This window comes from Diachasma alloeum, unplaced genomic scaffold (genome assembly GCF_001412515.2).
Source record: "Diachasma alloeum isolate Michigan unplaced genomic scaffold, Dall2.0 Dall_scaffold_78908, whole genome shotgun sequence".
In the NCBI taxonomy this organism is placed as follows: domain Eukaryota; kingdom Metazoa; phylum Arthropoda; class Insecta; order Hymenoptera; family Braconidae; genus Diachasma; species Diachasma alloeum.
The window spans coordinates 4,899,152-4,926,071 of record NW_021683643.1 but is presented as its reverse complement, the minus strand read 5'-3'; the positions used below and the strand labels follow the sequence as shown (position 1 = coordinate 4,926,071).

Sequence of the window (26,920 nt, the reverse complement as noted above, 5' to 3'; positions counted from 1 at the left end):
CCCCCCCCCCCCCCCCAATAGAATTTAATGACGTTCTCCTGAAAATTGCTACTCAACTGTCAATGAAATTTCAATTTTTTGAGCAGTGTAATAAGAGTTCAGCAACATTCTGTTTTTTTCGTGTCCGACAAATCAACAATTGATGAATTCCAATGAATTTGGAAATTTATTGTACAAGTAAAACATTACAATAAAGTCAATTCTGAATTTAATGAAGATATGACAATAGTCGCCTGAAAGTTCAGTATTTTCAAGTAATTTCATTATTATATCAAACTCAAATTAGAATTTTTATTGAATTTCCATAAAATCGACTGATGCTTTAGGACCAAAATCTATTGAATTTTAACGTACGTCACTTGACATTAAATATTCGAACAATTTTTAATCGGAATTCTGTAAGATTTGGTGGGTGTAGCTTTTAACATCAGCGGTAATCATAATTTTTCCATGATTCTTTTTCAGGGTCGTGAAAACAAAAATTCATCATGCAATCGCTCATCACTTTGGTGTTGATGTTGGAAAGATTTATCTGACTAAACCCACATTCTTCTCACGAATGACCAATGTGTCTGCTAAGACCATTCACGATGAGTACTGGCTGCCTCATGTTGATAGAGTAATAACAATTGAATAATGAAATTTTTTCCAAACTAGTGTATTGTATTGACTGAAAATCGATTAATATTCTCAGGAATCATACGAACACTTCCATTACACGTCCCTTCTTTACCTCAACGACTACGAGAGGGACTTCCAAGGTGGAAAATTCATCTTCATCGACAAGAATAATGTTAACTCCACAGTGGAGCCACGAAAAGGTTAACAAAATTGATTAGTCGAGTGACAACTCTATTAAGACAACACTTAATTTTAGGAGAAAATCTACTGATAAAAATTTCTCAAGACTTTTCGTACCTCATACAGGAAATTCTCAATGAAACATTCCGTTTGATATTCTCTCTTGTAGCAACTCATCATCCAGATAATTAGAATGTGCCAGACAATTTTTTTCTCAAATAAAATTATGAAACAAGAAGTTTCTATGAAAAATATTAAATACGTAATTTTTCATTTTTTTAAATCAAGGGGCTACAGCTAACTGAAGAAATACTTGCACTGTAATGTCACTATGTGATGTTTTGCATTAAAACGTCACAGAAATTGTAATTCAGTAGCGAAGCGGTAAAACAGTTTAATTCAATTTTCACTACACTGAGTGAAAAACGACCAAGTTCTCAAACAAGTCTTACTTGTGTCAAGAGAATAGTTTTTTGAAAATGATCAAAAAAGGATTTTTTTGTACCAAACATGCAGAGAGTGCGCCGGAATGAAAAATTTTTGTCACAAAAAGAGATTTAGTAGTTAAAAAAAATTGCATTCTCTGTACACACAAGAAATGTCATTTCCAGCACTACTCCTTCGTTATTCGGTACTCCCATACGTATTTTGCTCCCGAAAAATCTTTTTTTTATGCGGAACAAGGGATAGTAGTTTTTCGGTTCGGCTGTCTAATAATCACAGACAAGAAATGAACCCCTAAATGGAACAATAATAATGATATGATAGCAATCTTGCAACTTAGGGATAGAATATTTGTTGATAAATTTTCCACTATATGAGATATTTTCATCCTGGAAAGGCACCGTCTGGTGTAAATCATCCGCCTCTTGAGCCAAATATTTCGTTGCTGTCGAAACCAGAACAATTATTCATGTTTGAGACTTTCAAATTCAAACCAAAGTCTTTTTTAACCATTTTCAACTAGCGATTTTGTTGGCCCAAACAAGACTTGTTTGACAACGTGTTTGTTTTTCTCTGTGTATGGATCATCGGGAGTAAAAAATACGTGACTAATATTTTTCATCCAATTTTCATATCCAGCAATATAAAAATCTCATGCAAAACCCCAATTCCATATTTATTCATTCATTCTGAATCCACATTAAGACTCTTTCGATGACACTTTTTGCCTCCAGGACGAGTTCTAATGTTCACCTCTGGCTCTGAGAATCTCCACGCGGTGGAACGAGTAACTTCTGGTACAAGATACGCACTGACAGTCTCATTCACCTGCAACACCGAAGCAGCAATATCAGATCCTACATTTGGAAAGTCTGTCAAGCACCCCTGAGCACATTTGTCCGCTCGACTCGATCAGTATTATGAGCAGAATAAGGTGCAGATGATCTAGATATAATACTCAGTATTGCCATCCATCCAGTCCATTCTAAATAATAAAAAGAAACAGTCGTTTTGTTGAATTGATTTCGTATGTTGTCGACCAAATCCACGTCTCCATTCAAATTGTCCAATGGAGCATTTCACAGAAATTCTGGTCTTGCGTAAGGAAAATTTATGTAATTCCTTTTCATCCAACTGTTTTATAGGAAAAAATTGAGATTACTAAAAATCTTCCTGATGGATTTGATCCTATTGAAAGAAGTAGAATTCATTATCATTGGTACTATGTACTATTTTATTTTATACTTCCACAAGCCCCTTCTCTCCAAAATAATAGTAACAATCAAAGAATGAAGAAATTATGAGAAAAATCTCCTTGAGCCTCACCTTCCATAAAATAAAGACATATGGTTATCCAATGTCAGAAGGATAAAAAAGAAAATGAAGATGATTTCATTCGGAATGACTTTTATTACTTTCAATACAACCTTACGATATTAGATTAGCCATAGTATATTGATAATTTGAAGTCTTGTTTTTTCTTTTAATTCCACTTACTGGGTATACAATGCATATTGATTATGTATTTATGCACATTAATTAACTCAGTTGAAGTACACATCATATACAATAATAAAAGATAAAATGACAATGTGGAATGTATATGAAAAGTGGGTGAAAGAATAAAAAGAAAATATCTGCCTAAATTCTGTTAATTTAACGAAATGACTTATTCCTCCTTCAAATGATCAATAAGAAATAAATATATTAATTGCATTATTTTTTATTCACCTACATTGGGTACCTATTCATACAGCTTAACAATGTGAACTCTGTCCACCAAGTTCCCATTCAAAAACCGTATAAATATTCTTGGTATCTCATTCCATTTGTTCGTTATTCATTAATTATTAAATCTATTTAATTATCAATATTACCTATCTTAAAATCATGCTCTCTCAATAAGACAAATGAAAATTTACATGGAATTGCTGTACCATTCCCTAATGTTCATTTGTGGCGACAAATTTTTATCAATTGAAAAAAAATATATATCTTTTCTATAAAAGTATTCATCAAATTTCACAGAAATTGTGAAAATATTTCATTCACCTTAAAATAACTGAAAGAATACTAAAAATCTACATTCCCTTATTGCCTAGCTCACTTGTGCATAAGAATTATATTCGTATTAATTCCATTATCCTACCTACTTCCTCAAGCTCCTCAATTTCAACAAGAATTTGTTGCCATCAATGAAAAATAGAAAATTCCTCATTAAGTTTTCCATTAACATTTTATATACAAAAGAAATAATCATCACGAGAGACGAAAAGAATTGTCTTTCTAATTAAACTTGAATTTTGGAATCGTGTGCCATGCAGTCCCTCATTAATTTATCTACTTTCTTGGTATGCGGTTTAAACGTTCAGGATTTCTGCGATGATCTTGGCATTCTCGCCAGCGAGAATTGTCCTGTGGTTTCCAGATAACTCTTCAATATTGACATTCTGGGAGCAATGCTGAAATAGAGAAGTAAAATCCAAAAATTATAATCGATAGATGAGAAAAAATTTTCAATAAGAAGAAATAAAGGTTTCTATATTCTCCCAGGGCTATTATTTGGTCACCTCAGATGTTTGTTAGTAATAATAATAATAATTAAAATAGATCATATTTCACTCTTGATAGACTCTTGGGACTTTCAAAATGATAAAAATGTAACATTTGCTTAGTAGCCAAAATCGACTCAAACCGTTTTGCCGTTCCGCTACTGAAATAAAAATGCGAAACTTAAAAAATACCCCACTCAAGTTCGAATCCGTACGCCCCGGAATTTTTTAATTTGAGTATTATTAGTTCATTATTTATTTGACTCATATGGAGGCCATGAAAATGAATAGATAGCATATAGCATGCCTCTTGCAATATAATTTATACTTTACAAGCATCTGAGGTGACCGAATTGTAGCCCTGGGTAAGAGTAGAAATTCAATGAATCGGTCAAGTACAGAAATTTGGAATAAACATTCTCAATAATATAACTACCTCTGATAGATTGTAATCCTGGCCAATTGAGAAGAAATTGTCCGTCGACTTGATGAGTGTGACAGACCCAGCGTATTTTTTAGTTGGTTTGTAGTCATGAGCAGCTAGAATTTTGTAATAAAAGAGCATGCCAGCGACTTTCATGTCCTCACTACTGAATGGCGTTGGGCCAATGAGTTCCGCCATCCTATCCATCATCGCACGATAATCATCGATTTCCTTGAGTGCAATGTAGGCATTCACGAAGCTGATATCGGCATTAAACTGCCTGATGAAGAAAGCCAGAACTTTACGAACGGCATCAGTTTTCAAATCAGTTCCATTTTTGGCCGCCTGCTTTCCAATGACTTGTGTATGAATCTTCACATAATCTGGTGAGCCATCCAGCAGTTTAAGTTGGACATTGTCATTGTAATTTTCAAGCTGAAGTGCCATTTCAAATGCAACACAGGCACCAAACGAATAACCCATGATCGTGTAAGGCCCCTTTGGCTGAATTTTCTTCACTTGTGAAATATAGAATTTCGCTAAATCTGAGATTGACGTGACGGGTGCATCCTTGGTACACTGGAGACCATAAACTGGCCTCTCAACTTCACTCGCTATGAGATTCATTGTCGTAACAATTCCCTCAATGGCGTGAACAAAGAATATTGGCATTCCTGTGTCTTTTTTCGTTTTCAGTTTGATAAGTGCCTCACTTGGAATAATTTCTGATCCACTTATTTGGAAGAGCAGTTGCTCACTAGGACCATTCTCTGGAGAGCTTGGAGACTTGGCAGTTGGTGATGGTGTTCCCTTAGGTGCAATTGAACTAACATGTACATCGTTATCTTCAGCCTTTGAATATTCGAATAATTTTGCAAACGTCAAACTTCGAATTTCAGCGGGAGAGAGTACGATATCGTAATTACGCTCCAGTGTCTGTTTAATCTCTGTTCCCATCAGGGAGTCCATTCCCAAATCAGCTAAGCTATTGCTTGTATTGACGACGCTCACGTCCTTGATGCCGAGGATGTTGGCGACAGCTTGGAGGAGGCCAACTTGGTTGTCACTGTCACCTGGTTTATTTTTGTCAGCTAGAACCATACTAGCGAGCACTGCATGGGGCTGCTGGAGGAAGGTGTCCATAGTGGCGAGACAACTCGACATTCTTTGGGGTAGGGTACCTGGAGAAATACATTCAGGATGATTTTCGTAAAATGGTGGAATTGTAAAGAGAGTTTTATTAGTCAAGTGACAAAATGACTCATTGTGACTCCAATTTGAATCTGATTGAGATAATGACATTCTTCCCAACAAAGAATGTCTCTACAAAAATTTAAGGGGGGACTACTATGAGTTTTAAAAGTCGCGGGCTATTAGCATGAGATTTCTCATGCATTGACGATCGAATATATGTCTAAAAACGAATAGTTAGTGCGAAAAATTAATTGTTTGTTGTCCGTTTGCCCCGCAGACGCTTTAAGGCTTTTTTTTCAAAATTTTTGTAAAAATGTGTACAATAACAATGACGAATTAGTTTTTTGAAATTCGAGTTCGACATAGCTAATTCCGTTTTGTTTAATATAAAAATTTGCGCAATTCATGTAAAATAGGGGAAAAAATTATCCTTAATGAGTCATTATGTCAAGAAATTTCCGTCTCCTTTCTACCCTACTCTCTCTCACTTTATCGTATTGCCGTCAATCATCGGAAGTCATGAAAAGACATCATTTTCAGAATGACAATAAAATGAATTCTGAATTTTTATCAATTTAATGAGTCATTATGTCAAGAAATTTGCGTCTCCTTTTTACTCTACTTTCTCTCATTTTATCGTATTGCCTTCAATCATCGCAAGTCATGAAGAGACATCATCTTCAGAATGACAATAAAATAAATGTTGAATTTTTATCAATTTAATGAGTCATTATGTCAAGAAATTTGCGTCTCCTTTGTACCTTACTCTCTCTCACTTTATCGTATTGCCGTCAATCATCGGAAGTCATGAAAAGACATCATTTTCAGAATGACAATAAAATGAATTCTGAATTTTTATCAATTTAAGGAGTCATTATGTAAAGAAATTTGCGTCACCTTTTTACTCTACTTTCTCTCACTTTATCGTATTGCCGTCAATCATCGGAAGTCATGAAAAGACATCATTTTCAGAATGACAATAAAATGAATTCTGAATTTTTATCAATTTAAGGAGTCATTATGTAAAGAAATTTGCGTCACCTTTTTACTCTACTTTCTCTCACTTTATCGTATTGCCGTCAATCATCGGAAGTCATGAAAAGACATCATTTTCAGAATGACAATAAAATGAATTCTGAATTTTTATCAATTTAAGGAGTCATTATGTAAAGAAATTTGCGTCACCTTTTTACTCTACTTTCTCTCATTTTATCGTATTGCCGTCAATCATCGGAAGTCATGAAAAGACGTCATTTTCAGAATGAAAATAAAATAAATGTTGAATTTTTATCAATTTAATGAGTCATTATGTCAAGAAATTTGCGTCTCCTTTGTACCCTACTCTCTCTCACTTTATCGTATTGCCGTCAATCATCGGAAGTCATGAAAAGACGTCATTTTCAGAATGAAAATAAAATAAATGTTGAATTTTTATCAATTTAATGAGTCATTATGTCAAGAAATTTGCGTCTCCTTTGTACCCTACTCTCTCTCACTTTATCGTATTGCCGTCAATCATCAGAGTCATAAAAAACATCATCTTCAGAATGAGAATAGAAAAAATGTTGTATTTTCCTCTTACCTCCAATTTCAGTATCATTGTCGCCCATTGATTCAGCAACCAGTCCAACATCTCCAATAGCTCCCCACTGGATAGCCAATCCAGGTAGGCCATTAGCCTGCCTCTGCTCAACAATTCTCTCCATGGCTGAATTAGCAAGGCCATAATTAGTCTGGCCAGCGTTACCCCTACCACAGGAAACACTCGAGAAGACGACGAAGTAGTCCAGTGATGGGCACATTTTCCTCGAGACTGCATCCAAATTCTTGGTGGCATCGATCTTGGGTCTAGCTACGGCAACAAACTGGCCCTCCTCCAGATCCTGTATGAGAGCATCGTGGAGAACAGCGGCGAGATTAAATATTCCTCCAACAGGTGCTATTTTGGCAGATTGGGATATCAGCTGCTCAGCTCCCTTTGAATCTGTGGCATCAGCTGTTGAGATTGCGATATTGACACCCATCTTCCTCCAACGGCGAATCGAGACGGATTGGTAACCAGTTCTTATTCCTGATCTTGATGTCAGGACAATGTGTTTGGCCCCTCGTGTGATCAACCAGTTTGCCAGCTCCAGACCAAATCCACCGAGACCACCAACGAGAATGTAACTCTTGTCTGGATTCATGTATGTCCTGGGGATAGCTTTCACTGTTTTGAGGGCTGGCTTGGCGATACCTCGTGACTCCTCATCCCTTTTTAACATAAAAATATTTTTTTAGTATTCAAATTCTCCATTCACCAAAGAAATAATATTTTATACCAAAGTTACAACATTGAGTTCATTTTTTTTATTGAATTCATTCTTTATTTGTGATTATTGAATGGCTGGAACGAAAAGCCCTATTATTGCCCCTTATGTCACATAAAAGGAATATTCTTCGATAAAAAACGTATGAGGATAATCAAGAAGTGGGGCTGGAAATTACATTTTTTGTTTGCAGAGAGTAAAAATATTTTAGAAGAACTTAGTCTACTTTTGCGACAAAAGTTTTTCATCTCAGGACTGTCTTCAAATAGTCAGCACTCGATCTTACTTTTTTGATAATTTTTAACGTGCGATTTTTTCGGTTCAAATGAAACTTGTTTCAGAAAATATTTTCTTTTCTCTAAATGTAAATTTCACATAAATACATGCGATTAGAGTAATAATTCAGTTAGGTAAAAAGTTGCAATTTTTTAAATTACGACATTGTTCAATGAATGATTTATAAATGATCAATTTTCCACCCTGGAAATTATTTTTTTGGAATCATCAAAAATTGGTTTATATTCCAAATTTGGCCACAAATCAATTTCACGCCAAAAGAAGTTATATTTCTGAACCTTAAAAGAATTTTAATTATTCATTTATGAAGATGTAATGTTAAAAAAGTATTGAAGAAATGTTATTTGAATAACACTGAATATCCATGAATTTTTGCAAATTTTTCTCACGCGAGAGAAATTTCATGACAGAAAATATTCAAGTATTGGGTGTAACATCCAATTGTTGATGAATTTGCTATCCGCAGTGAATACTCTGGGGGACATGGTTAGTCGATATTCAACGAATGAAAAAAGAAATAGTAAGTTAGATTTTGAAATTCATTGTGAAGATAAAGCATAGCATTGAATTGAATTTTCATCATCACATCACGTCGAAATTTAAATTTCTATGAATTTTCATGATGTTGAATGACAATTCAATAACAAAGTCTATTAACATTTCATATAACATTGGTCGCTGAATAGCCTGGCTATACTAATCTCTAATTAGTATCTGAAAACTAATACATCTGTTTTTTTTATTAATTACTTGTATTTTGATTGAAATGGTTGAAAATTAATGTAAAAATCCATTCAATGATGTGGAGGACAAGTCAATGAATCTCTTCGGTTCCTCACACTTGAGATTTATCCTGAAAATTTCTCTTGATTTAAATTTTCGTTTCAGGTCAAATCCTTAAGGTATATCCGTAGAAAACAAGTTGTTTGTTTGATAATGTTTATAATATTCCTCAGCTATTGAAAAAATTTCTAGCAGCTGTACTACACAGTTTAGATGATAAATAATGAGATGCGGGCTTCTAGTACGTGAGCCATAGGCCAAACGTGAGTTATGGGTTCCCCAAACTTGATTTTTCCATCTCATAAGAAAACTGTTTTACTATGTTCTTAAAAAACGAATCCGTGGTAGATTGATAAATTCTGAAAGCGGTGAATTTTTGTAAAATTTTATAATACATAGTTTCTGCGATATTCAACTCTAAGAAATGGAAATTTCGTGAAATCATTTCTTATTTGGTTCAAACAATCAATTAAAAAATAATTTTTTGATTGAAACAGTTATTGTTGCCTTCATCAATAACCTATGAGAATACAAAACTCAATAACTTATGAAAATGGAATAAATTGACTCATTCAGAATTATTTCTGGAAATCCACAGGGACTAACTTTTGGGCGGTATTGTTTTGGGATATTACCTTAAGGTATTATATCCCTAGAAACGGTTTTCTTCAGATTCTTCCCATGTTTTTCATAGATAATGTTTACAATATTCCTCAGTTATTGAAAAAATTTCCAGCTAGCTGTACTGTAGTTTAGAAGACGATAAATAATGAAATGTGGGCTTCTAGTACGCGAGGTATAGACCAAACGGGGGTCATGGGATCCTCCGAACTCAATTTTTCCATCTTGTAAGAAACCAGTTCTTACGATGTGAGAATAGAAAAACTCAGGAACTTATGAGAATGAGTGACACAATATCTGTGACACAATGGGTCTGACGATAACAAAAAAAAAAAGATAGAAAGAAGGAAAACTGATTATTCAGAAGAATGATAATAATGCTCGGAAATAATGAAAATAATGATAGTTGTTAATGCAATTCACGATAGCAAGGAATCGTCGTAGAATTGAATATTATCATGAAAAAATTCATAAAACGATAGGATTGCAGATGAAACTGAACAATCGCAAAAAAAAAAAGAAAAAGGCGTTATTTAGACAAAAAATTAAATTGAAGGAAACATAATAAAAATGGGTATAAGGCTCAGACTACAGTAGAATCGTCATAACCGCACGCATGACGGAATAGACGTTATCGTACTGGAAATCTAGAGGAAATATTCTGTTCATGGAACTAAAAAATCTCCAGAAAACTAATAAATTTTTTTTCATAAATATAGCCATTTAAGGTAGTATTCATTTGAGCCCTCAAGAATGATAATTTATATGTAAATATGGTACAAGTGTCCGAAACTTCTAGGGGAATGGGAGAAAAAGTGTCCGAAAATCTTATTGGATGCATGTTCCTTGGTATCAAAATAGAATTTCATTGTTTTAACGTTCTAATTCTTTATTTCAAGAGTTCATTCCCTAGAAAGCGTAGATAACGGAATATTCCTTCGAAAATAAGGCATTATTTCATTCAAAAAATAAGTTTCCAGATCGACGGAACGTGATGCATTCAAATGACTATTAAAATTCGATGATCGATTGGAGCCCTTATTAGATCGAATCATAACTCTTATGTTTGGAGCACTCAAAATCAACTATTGAAGGATACAGTTTAATAATGCAATCGACTGGAAGTGACGACATTTCCGTATCGCCAATGGCTTGTTTCATTGGCACCATTGAAAATCACCGAGCGTTTGATTCAAAAAATAATCCGTCCGTTTTGCAATATTTTTCTCTCAGTGTAGTGCCTCTCAGGATGAAAAAGGTCTGGGGGGGGGAAGCGAATTCTGAGAATTGAATATTCCATAAATAGTGAAATGAAAATTGTACTGATTATTTCATCTTTCAATAATATTACTCGTGTATACTCATGAGATCAATTTTCTTTTCTATTGATCGACATTTAATAAATGAAAAAATATGGTACAGTCGTCCAAAAGTTAGGGATTTTGACTCCATTCACCTATTTCTCAATCTAATTATTCTTTGTTTTGTTATTTTCACTTCAAATAATTGTTTTCTCCTAATCAAAACGTTCCAAAACGTATGAAAGTCATCATATCCCCATTTAGATGATTCTTTTATTTTATATCCTATCGTGAAACTCGAATTTCCCTTAACCGTCCAGCAATTCTCCTGTTCACCCAATAACGAAAATTAACTGCATTAGAAATGACAGTTTTATTCATTTACCTGATCTTCAGTAAGACTTTTCCAATGTGTTTTCCACTCGCCATGAACCTGAATCCCTCCTCAATCTGTTGCTCCGTGAAGACCCTCGAAGGTAGTGGTCTAACAGCTCCACTCTTGATCCCCTCAGAAACAAGTTTGACAACCTCTTGTTTATCCGCCGAATCACTATCGAACAGTGCATCAAGAAGGATTCCATGGAAACTCGTGTTCTTGAGGAAAACTGACATTCCAAGTGGTGAATTGTTGCTCAGATCGTATTTCCCAATCTCCAAGAATCTTCCATCTTTCGCGAGACACCTGACAGAGGCCTGCAGTTTCTCCTCAGCAAGAGAATTAAGTACCAAGTCAACTCCCCGTCCATTGGTCTCACGTAGGATCAGCTGCTCAAAACTGGTGTCCCTGGAGTTTCCGATATTTCTGTCTGTCAGCTGTGGGAAAGTCTTCTTCAGGAATTCTCGTTTCTCCTTGGAACCAACAGTGGTGAAGACCTTGCAGCCAGCGTGCAGACAGATGGAAATACTCGCTTGTCCAACACCTCCAGTACCAGCGTGAATGAGCACACTCTCACCAGGCCTCAGTTTCCCACGAACAAACAGAGCGTAGTAGCTCGTGGAATAGCAGACTGGTACAGTGGCAGCCTCCTCGAAGCTCCACTTCTCTGGAACCTCCCACATGAATCCAGGATCTGCGAGAACAGTGGTGGCCAATCCCCGTGCTGCCACCATTCCCATGACCCTCTTGCCCTTGCTGTCCCTTCCAGCAAACTCAAGACCAAGAATACAATCCTGCCCAGCTAAGTCTCCAGGCAAGGCATCAGGTGGTAGTTTACCAGTCGCCAACATGATGTCACGGAAGTTCAGGGGAGCATAGTAAACACTGCAAAGTTCAACATCTGGATACTTCTCTGGCTGGTAGTAGCTTAGAGGTCCCTCGATCCACCTCAGACTGCTGAGATCACCGCGAGTAAGAGCATTTATGTAAGCGTGCTCCACATGAAGGGAGGAGACGTCATTCTGTTGATCAAGACGAAGATGTCGATAGCTTCCCCACTGGTTGCCCTTGAGAACATTAGCCACCAGCTGCTTGTCCAATTGTTCAGAGTAGAATGAATTTGTCAGAGAGAACTTGGGTGCATTCTTGTCCTGAATGAAGACGTAACGCACGTTGTGGCCACCCTCCTCCCTTCTGATGCAAGTCATGAGACCAATGAGACCGAGTGTCTCCTCTCCCTGGGATACCAGTAAGACCTGTTGGCCCCCAACCGCTTGCTTCAGGGCTGCCTTCAATCCCTCCAACCACGAGAAATTCTTCTCTGTTATCTGAATGATTATTGCAGCCTCTGTCTCCTGTTTCTTCTTCAGCAGTAGATACATTTTTCCAGGTACAACTTGTGAAGCTGTCAACGTCAAACCAGCTTTTATCAGATGAGATTTCTGGGGTGTTCCTGTTTCCTCGAGGAGTAAAAAGCCACCAGGCTTGAGAGATGCCGCGAGATTGTGAAGTGCAGCTGAATCCCCGTTGCTCAAAATATCGGCTGCTATTGCGAGGTGAAGTTCTTGGCCAATAGGTGTGCTGGAGACGTCCTTGGCTGTGGCTTTAACGCCCCACTGATCCATCATTGATGCGTACATTTCTGGTGTAGCTGTGGCAAGCTGAAGTTCCACACTCAAACTTGGCTCTGATTGCAGAATGTCCAGGACCATTGGAGCCAGAAGAGACTCTACACTTCGTTCACCAGAGACCTCGACTCCCTTTATCTTCAAAAGCCCAAGATTCTGATTGACAATTTGAAGGAGAACTGTCAGAGCATGAAGACGTGCCTTCGTTGGGTCCTCCACGAGTACCTGGGTGTTGTCGTAAGGTACGAATGTGTAACGCTCCAGCTTGGGTGGTGCCTGGGACTGCTGCCTCCTCGGTGCCAATGACGCCTTCATTCCCCTCATCTCAACACCTCCAGATTTGATGACACCAATATCCACGTACGAGTCAACTTTGAAGCCCTCGTTTTCACCAAGGTTCTCAGCCATCTCCAGATGAGCTTTCGGGTTGATGACAGCGTACTGGAGTCTCGTAGGGAGGTACAGATCCCTGGTGTCCTTCCCCAAAATGCTAAACTGCAGCATGGTGTCCATGAACGAGACCCAGTTGTTGACCCAGGCCAGTTCCCCAGAGATTCCATGATTGTCGGATGACTTGACCCCCTGGAAAATTCCAGAGTAATCGTAGCCACGGAGTCTGAGGTCCTTGTAGATATCGTTTGACGTCAGTCTCAGAAGGTTCGGCTCATTTTTAGTAGGCGGTGGTGGCAGGTCCAATTGATCCCTCTCGATGTTCTCTGATTGTCGGATTTTACCAGTCACTGCTGGCGAACCACCCTCACATATCTCAAAGTCACCAGTGCCATCGAATATGTTGATGAGGAATCTGACAGTTCCATCCTTGGGCATTATCGTGGCTCTGTGGAACTGGACGCCCTCCAGAATTATGGGAGTCTTCTCGAAGTCGAGGCCATGGATTTTGGCATAAGTCTTCCAGACAAGGAACAAGTACCCGGTTGCTGGGAACAACACTCTTCCGTCGATTGTGTGACCAGCGTAGTGAGCGTGCTCCTCCTTGGACAAATCAATCTCTACAACTGCTTCTCCTGATCCACCAGACTTGCCAGAGAAATTGGCAACATCCCAAGGTGTTGAGTGATCCCAACCGACCAATGAATTTATCATTGGTGTGCCTCTACCAACTGGATAACTCACAGGTGGATAAAGTTTGCTGAATATGGGCTGACCTCCGGCATTGTATATCTTTCCCAAACTCGTCAGGAACAATTCCAGATTTTTACCGTGATCCTTCTTGTGAAGACCAACTGGTGTTGCAGTTGGTAGAGATCTCCTCAAGATCGCTTGGAGGAGACAGTGGGGTGCAATCTCGATGACGACAGCCTCATTGGGAACGTGTTTCAAAGCCTCTTGGAAGAGAACTGGTGACAGTAAATTATTAACATGGTAAGCAGCTGAGCTGTACTGTGCGAGAGGTGTGCCCCAAGCTGCTTCAGGAATGGACGAGGAAATCCACTTCGAGGATCTTGGCTTGGGATTGGTAATCAGCTTCTCGAGGACAGTTCGCAGAATGGGCCCAACTGACGCAATGTACCTGCTGTGGAAGGCAACCCCAGAGCTGTTGACAGTTCTAGCGAAGATCTCCTCTTTCTTCAATTGTTCGACGAACTTATTGATGGATTCAACGGGCCCAGATACGGTGACCGAGTCACTGGAGTTGTGGCAAGCTGGTGATATATCGGGAGGGCATCTCTTAGTGGCCTCTTCCCAGCTGAGACCGACAGCAGCCATGGCTCCAGGTGGCAACTTGGACTCGTCGATACTCTTTCCTCTCCAGTAGGCAGCGAGAACAGTCTGCTCTGGGGTGAATGTACCATCGGCGTAGGCGCAACCAAGCTCCCCCACCGAGTGTCCCACAATTCCATCAGGAGTTATTCCCAACATTGCTAGAACATCGACAAGAGCAACCTGAATGGCAGCGATTGAGACAAAGCTGTGGAGAACATTCTCGAAGGTTTTGTCCGTTCCATTGAGAATCAGATCAAACAGATCAATTCCAACAGGCTTCAGTGCCTCAGCACATCTCCTCAAACTCGTCTGGAACGTCTCAATGGGAAGTAACTCCCTTCCCATCCCAGCCCACTGCGTTCCCATACCCGAGAACACAAACCAAATGGGCTTTGGAGTCGCTAAATTCACCTGAGTGACCTCTCGAACATTGGCATCTCCCAGAATCTGAAAGCCTCGATATGAATGTCCCGTAATATTCTTATTGTGAAGACCGTGAATCAGAGCAATAAACTCATCGTCCTTCGAGTGCTCCTGCGCTTTATCCAAGAAGCGATTGACACCGTCAGGAGTTCTGGCTGATACACCAACGATCTTGGGAATTGGTACATTGAGAACAGGCAGTGCTTTGGGTTTTGGATTGCTTCTGAGAATAACATGAGCATTGGCACCACCAAAGCCAAAAGAATTAACAGCAACGAGTCCACCACTCCAGGGCATGGGTTTATCAACAACACGGATTCGTCCATCAATCAACGCTGTGAGATCTGGATTTGGATCCTTGAAGTGAAGATTTGGGGGAATAATACCCGACTCCATGGCAATGAGTACTTTGACGATCGATGCTACACCACTGGCAGGCTCAGCATGGCCCATATTAGATTTAACTGATCCGATGAGAAGGGGAGCTGTTCTGTTCTTGCAGAAGAGTTCAGCTATCGAGTTCACCTCCTGTGGATCACCGACTTTGGTGCCTGTACCGTGTGCCTCAACGTAGACAACATCAGCTGGATCAACACCAGATTCTTGGTAAACTTCACGCATGAGTTTATTCTGCATATCTCCAGATGGATAGGTGATACCCATTACTTTCCACCCGTCGACGTTAGTTTTAGAGTGGACAACGGTTGCGTATACACGTCGAGCATCACGAGACTTCTGTAGGTATATGACACCAACGGTCTCAGAACGGACGTAACCACTGCCTGAGGCGTCGAATGCTCTGCAAGTACCGTCCTTGGAGAGCATGCTAAGATGATGGAATTGTAGTGATGTTGTTGGCATGAGAACGAGATTGCAACCACCAACTATGGCAGCATCACACTGGCCTGATCGCATTGCTAATATGGCTTGCTGCATTGCAAAGAGGGAGGATGAGCAGGCTGTGTCCACTGCAAATGATGGACCCGTGAAGTTATATGTGTAGGAGATTCTATTCGGAAACATGGCACGGCAACATCCGGTGAGTGCGTAGCCAGTGACTTTTTCTGGATCAGCATTCCAGTGTTGTTGACTCTCTGATTCTGATACACCAATGAAGACACCAGTCTTGGAGCCCCTGATATCAACTGGATTGATACCAGCGTCGATAATAGCTTCGTGGGTTAACTCGAGCAGTAGTCTCAACTGTGGGTCCATGACGTTTGCTTGTTTTGCATGGACACCGAAAAATTGTGCATCGAATGATGATAGATCCTTTATTTTGCCATTGCGCGCTGGCAAACCGTGGAGATTGCGTGCCCAACGACGCTCGTCGTCGGTCACCATGTCGATGCCCTCGAAGAGATTTCGTTTGAACTCTTCGATATTCTCGGACTCGGGGAAGCGACCAGAAACTCCACTGATGACGATGTCATCGTCGGATGAGAGGGGCACTCCGTTTGTCATGGCTGATGGCTCGCGCACCATTGGATTGTTCATGGCTTCGAAACGAGCTGGCATTGTTGTTCCTGTTTAGTGGATTTCAATGTTTGCGCGGTCTTTGGGGATTTATCAGACGTGGTAGCTCCGTGGACAAGAAGCTGAAATGGAGAAATATCATCATTAATTAGGATTCTCAGCAGGGTGTCTCATGAAAATTTTATTCACGTTCAGGGTGCAGGAAAGTTTCTCCGATGGCGAAATTCTCCGGCGGCAAAAATCGCCGAAATTTAATATAGTCAAGATGTAGTCAAGTGGATGTACAGCCTTTCTAGCGAAAGAGTGAGTAACTTAATGTTTGAAGCTCAAACGTTTTGGTAAACATTTTTCAAACACTTTGGAATCCATTTTGAAGACATTTTTCAGACATTAGAAAGTGTCTGAATCAATCAAAAATAGTTTACTTCCAGACACCTTCGTTTAAAAACAAGATGCGTCAAATAATTTCCGATGGACGCGGTGGCAACAAGTGGGATTCGTACGAATACAACTAAAATTTTCACATAAATTTTGAAAAATAGAGCAAGTGGAAAAATCTCCCCGCAGGGGGACGATTTTGCAAAGTTTTCGGGAGAAAACAAAAATTTCGGGGAAAAACGGCACGGGAATCAATCAAGTGATGAGAAGAAATATTCTTTTGCTAGAAGGACTATACATCTACTTGACTATCCCAAATTTCGGAGATTTTTGCCATCAGAGAAATCTGCCTACACCCCACGTTCAAATCGGCTTTTAGATGACATTCTGGGATGTTCCAAAATATTGTCGAAACACCTAGGCACTCTCTAAAACGAATTCACATAATTTAAGACGCGAACTACAATTGTGGATACGAAAGCCAAGATATTGACCACATTCTGTGGCACTGTCCCACGTTTAGCAAAGAAAGGACAACAGTCATTAGAGAATTGAAACAATTTAAAGTTCCACTCACAAACTCAATCACCCCCTTATTGAATACAACAGATGCAAAAATCCTTAAAGTGCTCCACAAATTGATCATAAATAGTCGATTAAATAGCTAAAATGAATTATTGTAAAAAGTGTAAATATTTAGATTAAGTTAATAGAACATAACTGATAGTGTAAATAAATTTTGTAGATTTAAGCACTTTAAATCTACATTCTGTAAAGAATGTCGTAAGCTCAGGAATTGATCAAGAAGATTTCAGAGTTTTCTAGAGATTTAGAATCATTTGGGATACGTTATAAAGAATTATCAGGGCTTAGAGAATTCCAGAACTTTCTAGATGATTCCCGAATTTTCCACAAGATTTTGCACAGGTCCGAATCTTCCAGCCTAGACCCTTCGAAATCTTTCTAGACAATTTCACAATTTTTCGGAGGAACGGACATCTCAAATTATTTAAAGTTTGATTCTCATTGAAGGGTCACCTCAGTAATCTATACTTGTGAAAAACATTGGACATAGAATTTGAATCTTCTGTTGTTGGGTGACATAAAAGATCGATTAAAATTTCCAGGACTTCGACCGCTCCAAATTTGAGATATGCATTGCCGAAAATTGGCAGAACGAAATTTTTCAACTCTCGTCGATGCATATCTCGAAAGTGAAGAGGTCAACGTCCTTGAAATTCTTGGGGTATTGTTTTTCAATTGACGATGACGAAAATCTTTTATAAAATTGTTTACGTATTTCAAACAATATTTTCTAATGAATTTCCTGTAAAAAACTGCATCTCATAATGCAAATGTGAAGAAGGGCATCTTTTTGAATATTTGATGTACGAATGGAATAAAAAAGTAAAATGTTACATGAGCCACATGAGAAAAAGTTGTTCTTCATTATAAGGATCACAACCTCGGCTTGTAAACCTCACATTTGTCAGCTGCTTTTTTTACATTTCTGATATACTATTTGCGTACTTCTTGCGGAAAACTTAATAATTCTTGAGTATAAGTCATCACGTTGAATTCAATGTAGTATAACTGAGAATTTATTCACAAAAAATATTGCCATTTATCGGGACAGCAAGAAAAATGAAGGCTACAAAAAATTGTGATTATAAATCTGTTAAAGACATATTTTTATCCTATTTCAATGACACTGACTTTATTTTGATCCATGTAATATCGCCTGATGGGTGATCCGACAACTTTCCCATTTTTTTAAAATTCAACATTACTGGACCGATAAACTTTTTAAATGATAATTTAACATTAATATCATTTATTTGTTTGAACGAATAATTTAACATTAGCACACATTTTCACATTTTCATTGTTATATGCATATGTTGTGGATTTAAAAAACATTATGACATTTTTCACATCAATTGACTGAACATTGTTATTCACAAGTTGAGGTTTTTCGTAGTGACACAAGGGATTGTGATGTCTCTGAGATGCTGCCAAAACATTTTGATCAACATTAGTAAACAATTACTCGAGATATCATCGATTGTCAATTTTTTCAGCAAAATAACTGCGTTCAGTCAACAAGAACTAAACTTTAACTTTTCATCGTTTCGCTACTGAATTCTGTAAATTTTTTCTATGAAATAGTTTCTATTCAACATTTCCTACAAAAAAGGGCAATGAAACTGCAAATTTGTTCAATCGAATCGGCGCAAAACTGACAGGAATTCCAAAAAAAAGTTCCATAGAAATGCAGTCGATTTTTCTAGCGAATTCACTAGATTTTTTCACGAAATTTTTTCGCGTGTGTTGTTACATAGACAACCAACTCAAAAATAAGCTTTCTAGGCATAACCAATTTTAATGGCGAGACTATCTCCCTCGGATATGCTCAATATTATAATAGATTATCTCTGCCTAATCACACTGATAACAATTAACTATCAATATTAACTTTTATCAACATTGCAACATGTTGCGGAGGAAAAAATGAAAAGGGAAAATTATATGGTAATCGTATGAGCACAACAGCCGAGGCGAGATGTTATCATCCGTGAACTTGAATGCTAGTGCTCAATGAAGTAACAAAAATGGAAAGAATGTGATAGTTTATCTACGATTGCGTCACTCGTATTATTCACCATTATTATCTTCTCGCATTGCAAGACTTCACTCGATAATCAGTTTCAATGATAACTCGCGATTCATGGAAGGAATTCTCATTGATCGAATTTGTTCACCTTTTCCACGTTGAGCGAGGGCTTGTGAACAACTGTATGGTTTCCCTCTGACTGCAATAGTGTAAGCAATAAAAATTGCTGACATTATCGGATTGCAGGCGTCCCCGGACGACGATATGCGCGGACGAAAGACTCATTTTTGTGTTGGTAAATAAAAATACTCGAGTTTGAGGATATTTTATTAATGGAGATAGGGAAATGACTCTATGAATCTTATCGAGTAGAGTCAGGAAGACTATTGGTCACCGTCTTTTCCGGAATCGTTATTTCTTTACACACGCACTGATAGAAAATTACTCGTCTAATTTCATGTAAATAATCTTTGAAATAGTCAACAAGTGGTTTGTATGAAATTTCAATCTTTTTTTTTGTTGGAAAATTAATTTTAATATCGACTTGACGTGATGATGAGAATTGGGATGTAACTGCGTCAGGGATCGCCATAATAATAAAATAATATAATGATAATAATCTGATTTTTTACGAATAATGATGTATTTAAAATTTGTTATAATATAAAACTGTAAATTTACTACTAAATGAATAATTCAAATTTCTTGAAAGGGGATTGTCGATTACACAAATAATCATCAATCTTCCTACCTCAATTATTGATTGATAAAATAGTTGAAAATTTGAGTATTTTAATTGGTGATACTCAAGTACTCAAAAAATTTCAAGAGTGATGTTATCTAATTGATGGCTACAATATTTAACGGTAATAAAATATTACAAATTGGGCTATCCCTGAACTGCATTATTATGGAGAATTCGATTTAGAGAAAAAAATCGTAACACTTCAAATTACGTTGAAATTCCAAATAATTGAGAAATTCAGGAATACATTTACCTGATTTCTGTAAATTTTCATAAACGAAAATTTGCAGTTTCTATTGATTGTTTCATCAAATTGTGAATTTTTATATTTTTATGAATTATATTCTTAGACATGTAACTGCATTGTAAGAAATAAATTGGAATTCCATGGACAGTTTAGTAGTAATTTTCAAGACAGCCACATTAAATACGATGTAGAAGGAATCATGGAATTTGAAATTTCTCTGACGAATTCCTTAATTCCTATTTCGGTCAATCAGAGTGCAGAGTACATTTTCCTAATTTCTATCAATTTCAATAGAACAATCAAATTGAAATTCACAGTTTCAGTGAAATTGTCATGTGTCAATTAAATATCAGTAGTATTCTAACAATGCACAAGGTGTCCAACCGTCGCAGCCAGTAAACACGAGCAACATCAGCTAATAAAAACCAAAGTACATTCAACGAATCAGGAAAAAATAGCCCACACACCCAACTTAAAAATTTCCCTTGGTCTATTTTTCCTTTCTCTTGGTCTATTCTTTTCGGGATTCCATTTTTACAGGGACTAATTGAATTAACGATAAAAGTAGAATTCTTTAGTCTGACATTGATTATGTGTCATCAATAGTGTCTGAATTTTATTTATAAAAAACTCAATCTCTCTGTCAGTGCCGTACTTCATCGAGTTGAAAAAAATTGTTCACACAAACACGTAAGAACTATGGAATAACTCCGAACGTCACGGTGCCTAGAGAATGACAATTATCAGAAATCGCGCACCCACGTGAATCAAGACAATATTCTTGCGCACAGAAACACTGACATTAGCTATCTACCAGCTATATTGACCTGAATAATTTTTTGTAGGAAGTTGCAGCGCCAATGACAAGGTCAAGTTCAACGAACAACTGAGCAGTTGCTCGCTAGTGCATGCGAAATCGACTTCCTTCGAATTATCATACTAGTGCAACTGTAATGCAGTACGTTATGTATTAGTGCAGTCTGTTTCCCCTTCTTATTCATAATTTTCCATTTTTTTTAACGATTATTCTACGACATTGATTCGCTTGGAGAAGTAAGAACGACTGTGAAGTAGAAATTTGAAAAAAAAAAATGGAAATACTGAGGATTCTTGAGAATATTGTCATCTAGTCCTACGTCAATTGACTCTTCAATATTAAATTTTCTTTTTGCTGATTTTTTTTGTTCAAACAGAGTATCGAGTTGAGTGGATAGTCTGGTAATTACACATGTGACGCGTTATTTTCTCAGATTCACTCGCTTATTTCGATTCAAATTCGATACTAAGACTTGCGGTCAGCGATATAATATCAGATGAATGTATGTTTTATGGATACAGCTAAAGTGTGTGTGCCAACCACGTGTCACAGCTCTGATTCCTCGCCTCTTCCACATGTCTCAGGTATTATTTCATGCTAATTGGGCCTTCGTCACTCGTGTCAATTTTTTACGTATGTTCCACACCCGTTCCTCTCATTGAGGATGAATACATATTGTGTTGAAATATGAATTTAAAGTAGCTCTACCCTTTCGACGAGCTTCTTATTTATTTATTTTTTATTTGAATTTTTAAAATTTTTAAATTTTCCAACTACCTTCAGTGACCTGGTTGTGTCAAAATGTTCCAATTTACTGTTATCAATTTTTAATGGATTTGTTAAAATGAAGTGACTGTTCCAATTTAAATTTTCATTCATTTTAGAATAAAAAGTGATGGTTCGTCAATATTCAAGTGTTTTTACCCTATCTGTACTTTATTTTTAATGAAATTCATTGCAAGTGGATTCAAAAACTTGCAACTGGCCAATTTTATGAAAAAATTACTATTCTAGCTCATATGATTGCCGCTCTCGCCTTCGGCTCGAGCTGCAAACTCATATTCGCCATAAATAGTATATTTCGTCATTAGGCCGAAAAAAACTTTTCTGGCGAACATGAGGTTTGCAGCACGAGCCGAAGGCGAGGGCTGCAATCATTTTCGTCAGAAAAGTTTTTTTTGGCCGTATGACGAACAATATTTTTTGTCATGACGGCCGTAGGCGGAGCCTACGGAGCCGAAGCGGAGCGAATCGGTCCAATCACTTCATTCTAATTCTCTTAGATTTTTTTTTCCGTGAAACGCTGCCCTACGGCCGGAATGACAAAAAGATTTTTTCGGCCTAGTGACGAAATATACTATTTTTGACACATGTGAGACGGGAATTTTCATGAGTGTGAAGTTGGTTCGGCTTTTCCTCGGGCCACTAATCACACGAATCTTGCATGACTTTTTTTCAATTTTCTAATCTCAAGTTTGGGACTTGAATAATTAATTTTTCAGTCACTGACATTTGAAATATTGCTCATTAATTAATAATTAATTGTTAAAAATTGAAAATTTCAAATGCTTTGGAATCGTTAATGACGACACAGACGCTCGAGCGCTGCACCAATCATAGAATGGCTCGAGCCGACCTAACCAACCTTGAGGTGCGCCTCGGCCAATGGAGGACCACAACTCCCCACTCGCTTTTTTTCGACTAATGAAGCTTTACCTGACCGTCTTCGTGACGCCATGACCGAAATATTGCCCTTGAAAACGACTGATTTTCAATTGATTATCACAAGACATCTAGGCAATATTTCTCTATAATTTTTGCCGTTTAGCTATCCATATGTTACGAGGAATGTGTGAATACAGGAATTAGAAAGAATTGAGCTTCATGCAAGTTCCCTATTGGAGGCTTTCGAAAAGCTTAATTCAAGATTACTAAAATGTCAAACAAATTTTTTCATGTCCCAACTAATTTGACACTTGCAGCCATCAACTTGATATCGTAAGTCTCAAAATAGAAAAAAAATAGGGGAGAGTGGGGCCAAATGAAACAGTCGAAAAACAACGTTTGACGCAATTTAAGCAAAAAAATTTTTTATTCAATATTTTTTTTATTAACTTTGATCCATAAACTTTTTTTATTCTTGGAGGTACCAACGAGAATAATAATTTTCCATCAGTAGAATGGAAAATTGATAAATTTTGACGGGAAAAGATTTTTTCAATGGATCAATTGAAAAGAAAATGAAACAGTAAAATCCAAAGTCCAGAGCAAGGCCCAGGGGGAGACCCAGAAGGGGAAAAAGGAAAATGTGATGCTGAATTTCAATCGAATGAAAAAAGAAAAGTGTAATCGGTCCAATTTAATGATTTCAATTATAATCAATTGAATTATAAGACGAATAGAAAACAATTATTCTCATCAGTACTCCCAATAATAAAAAAGTTGATAAACGAAACTTGATAAAAAACTTTTTTTTGCTTGAATTGCTTCAAATAGTCGCTTTTCGGCTGTTTCATTTTGCCCGTCTCTCCCCTAAGTGCTTGCGATTTTTAATAAACATCCTCAATCACTCCCTCCGGTCCCAAAATATCCCAAATAATTTAAAAAACCATCCATTTTGCGCCACTCTCTCCTGCATCGAATGACAAAATTCAACTCACGCATATTGAATCTGAATTTCAAAACTGATAAGTGCAAGGCTTAAGTATGACCCGATTCTCCGTGTAATTATTCGCAAATAGCAGGAATCATCCATTCTCGATAGATCTTTTCTTTAAAAGTGCAATTACAAACATTACCAAGTGGACAAATAACGCTGACCCAGGGGTTTATTGTCATCCTCAGTAATGTAAATACTCCGATAAAATTTCAATCGACCCGGAATAATTTTTCTTCACCATTAAATATTAATTAGTAACACATTAATTAATTGTATTGCAATTATCATCCATGAACTAATGAACGCAAGTTATTCGAGATAAGTAGTAGGGAACTTCGCACGATCAGCCCATCGTTCAACGCGTGATCTCCGCGTGTCGTTTTTCTCTTCCCCCACTCCACCACTACACAACTGGATTCCTCACTCAAAACACACTCCAAGTTTCCACGAATCGTATGATTCAGTGATGCGATAGTAGTAGTGTCAGTCTGTCTTTGTCACACTATTCGACGATTATCTACGACACATCCTAGAAAGGTATGCATATCGACTACTCCAAATTTATTCCGTGACATTCAGAAGAACAAATATCAATGATTTTCTTGCATAATGTGCTACCTTGCACTTAGGGGAGACTACTATAAGTTTTAAAAATCGTGGGTTATTGGAGTGAGACTTTTCATACGCTGAAGATCGATTATATTGATCTGAAAACGAATAATTAGTGCAAAAATTTTTTTTTTTATTTCATGTTCGTTTGCCCGAAAACGCTTAAAATGCCAAAAACAGTTCAGGGCCTCCAATTTTTGAGCTACGAAGGATTTTTTTTTCAAAATTTTCGGAAAAATATGTGGAATAATAATTACGAGCAAGTTTTTTTTAAATTCGCCTCTTACATGGCTAAATTTGCTTTTTTTGTATTTTTTTACACAAATAGTGAATTTTTTTACATGAAAAAAAAAGAAAGCTGTGTAGGAGTCGAATTCCAAAACAGTGGCTCGTAATTGTTGTTCCACACATTTTTCCGAACATTTTGAAAAAAAAATTATTTTGTAGCTCAAAAATTGGAGGCCCTGGACTGTTTTTAGCATTTTAAGCGGTTTCGGGCAAACGAGCAATGAAAAATTTTTTTTTTGCACTAATTATTCGTTTTTAGATATATATCATCGATCTTCAACGTATGAAAAATCTTACTCCAATAACCCACGACTTTTAAAACTCATAGTAGTCTCCCTTTAAGGATATCCAAGTATCTTTTACAGTTTGGTAGAGACCACACTATAGATGCAACAATTTTCAATCGTCAATTTATCAATTAAATTGCATGAGAAATTTTTTTAAAAAACCATGAATATTCTGAGGGTCATTCAAATTACATTTTGCACAGAATTTTTTTTTTTAACATTCGTTTTTTGCAAAGTGATTGAAATTGTTTAAACTTTCGAAAATCTAATTTTTTTAGGCATAAAATCGATTTTTAGTAAAATTCAGAATGGCAATAAATTCGTTACGACTCCTAACAAATGATTTTATGGAGGAAAATTTTGAAATTATTTCAGAAGCGAAGTGGTAAAACGGTACAAGTCAATTTTGACTATTAGCCAGTGTTCAATGAATATCTCGGAATCTAAGGGAGATAGCAAATTTTTTATTATAACCTTTTTTGTAGAGCCGATTGAGAGCTAGAATAAATGTAATTCCGAAAATTTCGCTATCACCCTTAGATTCGGAAATATTCCTCAAAAACTTAACGTGGAGATGAGTCGACTTAAACAGTTTTACCACTTCGCTACTGATTTCATCAATGTTCCTCCACAAGTAAACTGTCTAATTTTGTTCACATTTTTAAAATGTTTTTTAACGGTTCAATATCGAGATTCAAATCCAGACCTGTAAAATTCAAATAATAAAATGATTGTAAAATGTCCGGAAACTTAGGATCAAATGGGGCTCAAATGAAAGCTCTGATGTTCGACTAAAAAAGTAGAAAATTATTTCACTAGAGAAAAATAGCCAAAGTACTTGGATACCCTTAAAGAGAAATTCCAATTTCCCAAAATTCCTTACCAGGAGCTTTCAGGATTCTAGAAATTGACAAGAGAATATTTTCTTGCATCAAGGAAACTTTTTTTTGTCAAAAGTAAATCTTTCTCTCAGTGTACACATTTTGGAGATAATAAATAATGAAATGCGGGCTTCTAGCACATAAGGCACAGGCCAAACGGGGGTTATGGGTCTCCCCAACTCGATTTGTCCATTTCATGTTTTAAAAAAACTAATTCGTGGTAGATGGATAAATTCCGAATACAGTGAATTTTTTGTAAAATTTTGTACTGCATACTTTCTGCGATATTAAACTCTAAAAAATGGAAATTTCGTGAAAGCATTCTTTATTTGATTAAAAAAATTAATCAACAAATAATTTATTCGATCCAAACAATTATTGTTGACTGCATCAACACCACCCGAAAATAGAAGAACTCAATAACTTATGAGAATGAAATAAACTCAGTTATTTAGAATTTTTTCTGTAAATCCATAGGGACTAACTTTTGGGTCTTGTGCTATACCTTAATTCAGAAACTCCGCAGTTATTGTGTCTAGAAGATGAATAATAACTGTAAACAAAGCGGCTAGCTACACAATTGCCAGGTGAATCGTTTGTCATAATTCCCGAAGCACAAACAAACCTTTCGCCGAGTGAATTCCTCGACAAATACATCCCGACTGAAACCCCGTTAGAAAGCCAAAGAAATTGAAGACATAAACTTTACTACATGGTGGATTCACGAGGTGAACTGATGCCTTTTAATAATTTCATTGACACTTTGAGTAGCCAGTGGACAATTGTTTGCTGACTCGAGAAAATTATTAACGACCTACCTATCGCGTGGACGTAATCCTGAGATGTTGATTCTCTGCTCCAAAGAGTGTTATTCCCACGTTGGCGACGATCGGGAATAATTCACAAACAAGAATTAATAAATAAACAAATATCCTTTTAATGCCTAGTTGAAAACTAACTTTCGAGTGGTCGTTTTGTTAATTTAATAGAGAGTGACAAAATATCGGTCCGTAACAACGCACAAGCGGCATGGGCGCGTCG

At 37.1% G+C, this 26,920-nt stretch overlaps 2 protein-coding genes across 2 annotated transcripts in view; one reads left to right on the top strand and one right to left on the bottom strand.

Annotated features, from left to right (window-relative positions):
- Positions 1-2,891, top strand: part of LOC107047823 (2-oxoglutarate and iron-dependent oxygenase domain-containing protein 3) — a 6,165-nt gene extending 3,274 nt beyond the window's left edge. Inside the window, exons 3-5 of the mRNA XM_015270667.2 lie at positions 466-619; positions 695-821; positions 1,980-2,891. Coding sequence (XP_015126153.1) covers positions 466-619; positions 695-821; positions 1,980-2,134 — 436 coding nt within the window. The 3' untranslated portion in view covers positions 2,135-2,891. The remainder of the gene's footprint in view (positions 1-465; positions 620-694; positions 822-1,979) is intronic.
- LOC107047821 (fatty acid synthase) lies at positions 2,636-26,920 on the bottom strand. Its single transcript, XM_015270665.1, has 5 exons — positions 26,698-26,920; positions 11,112-16,476; positions 6,998-7,668; positions 4,234-5,402; positions 2,636-3,707 (listed from the first exon to the last, which is right to left on the bottom strand). The coding sequence occupies exons 2-5, from the start codon at positions 16,394-16,396 to the stop codon at positions 3,606-3,608; spliced, it is 7,227 nt and encodes a 2,408-aa protein (XP_015126151.1). The 5' UTR covers positions 16,397-16,476; positions 26,698-26,920; the 3' UTR covers positions 2,636-3,605.

Bases quoted from the DNA above. Each gene is read 5' to 3' on its own strand.
- LOC107047821 (XM_015270665.1), bottom strand. From the start codon at position 16,396: ATGCCAGCTCGTTTCGAAGCCATGAACAATCCAATGGTGCGCGAGCCA. The intron at 7,669-11,111 runs GTAAATGAATAA...TATGTTAAAAAG, and splicing joins AAAGTCTTACTGAAGATCAG to GGATGAGGAGTCACGAGGTA. The intron at 3,708-4,233 runs GTAGTTATATTA...TCTCTATTTCAG, and splicing joins AGGATTACAATCTATCAGAG to CATTGCTCCCAGAATGTCAA.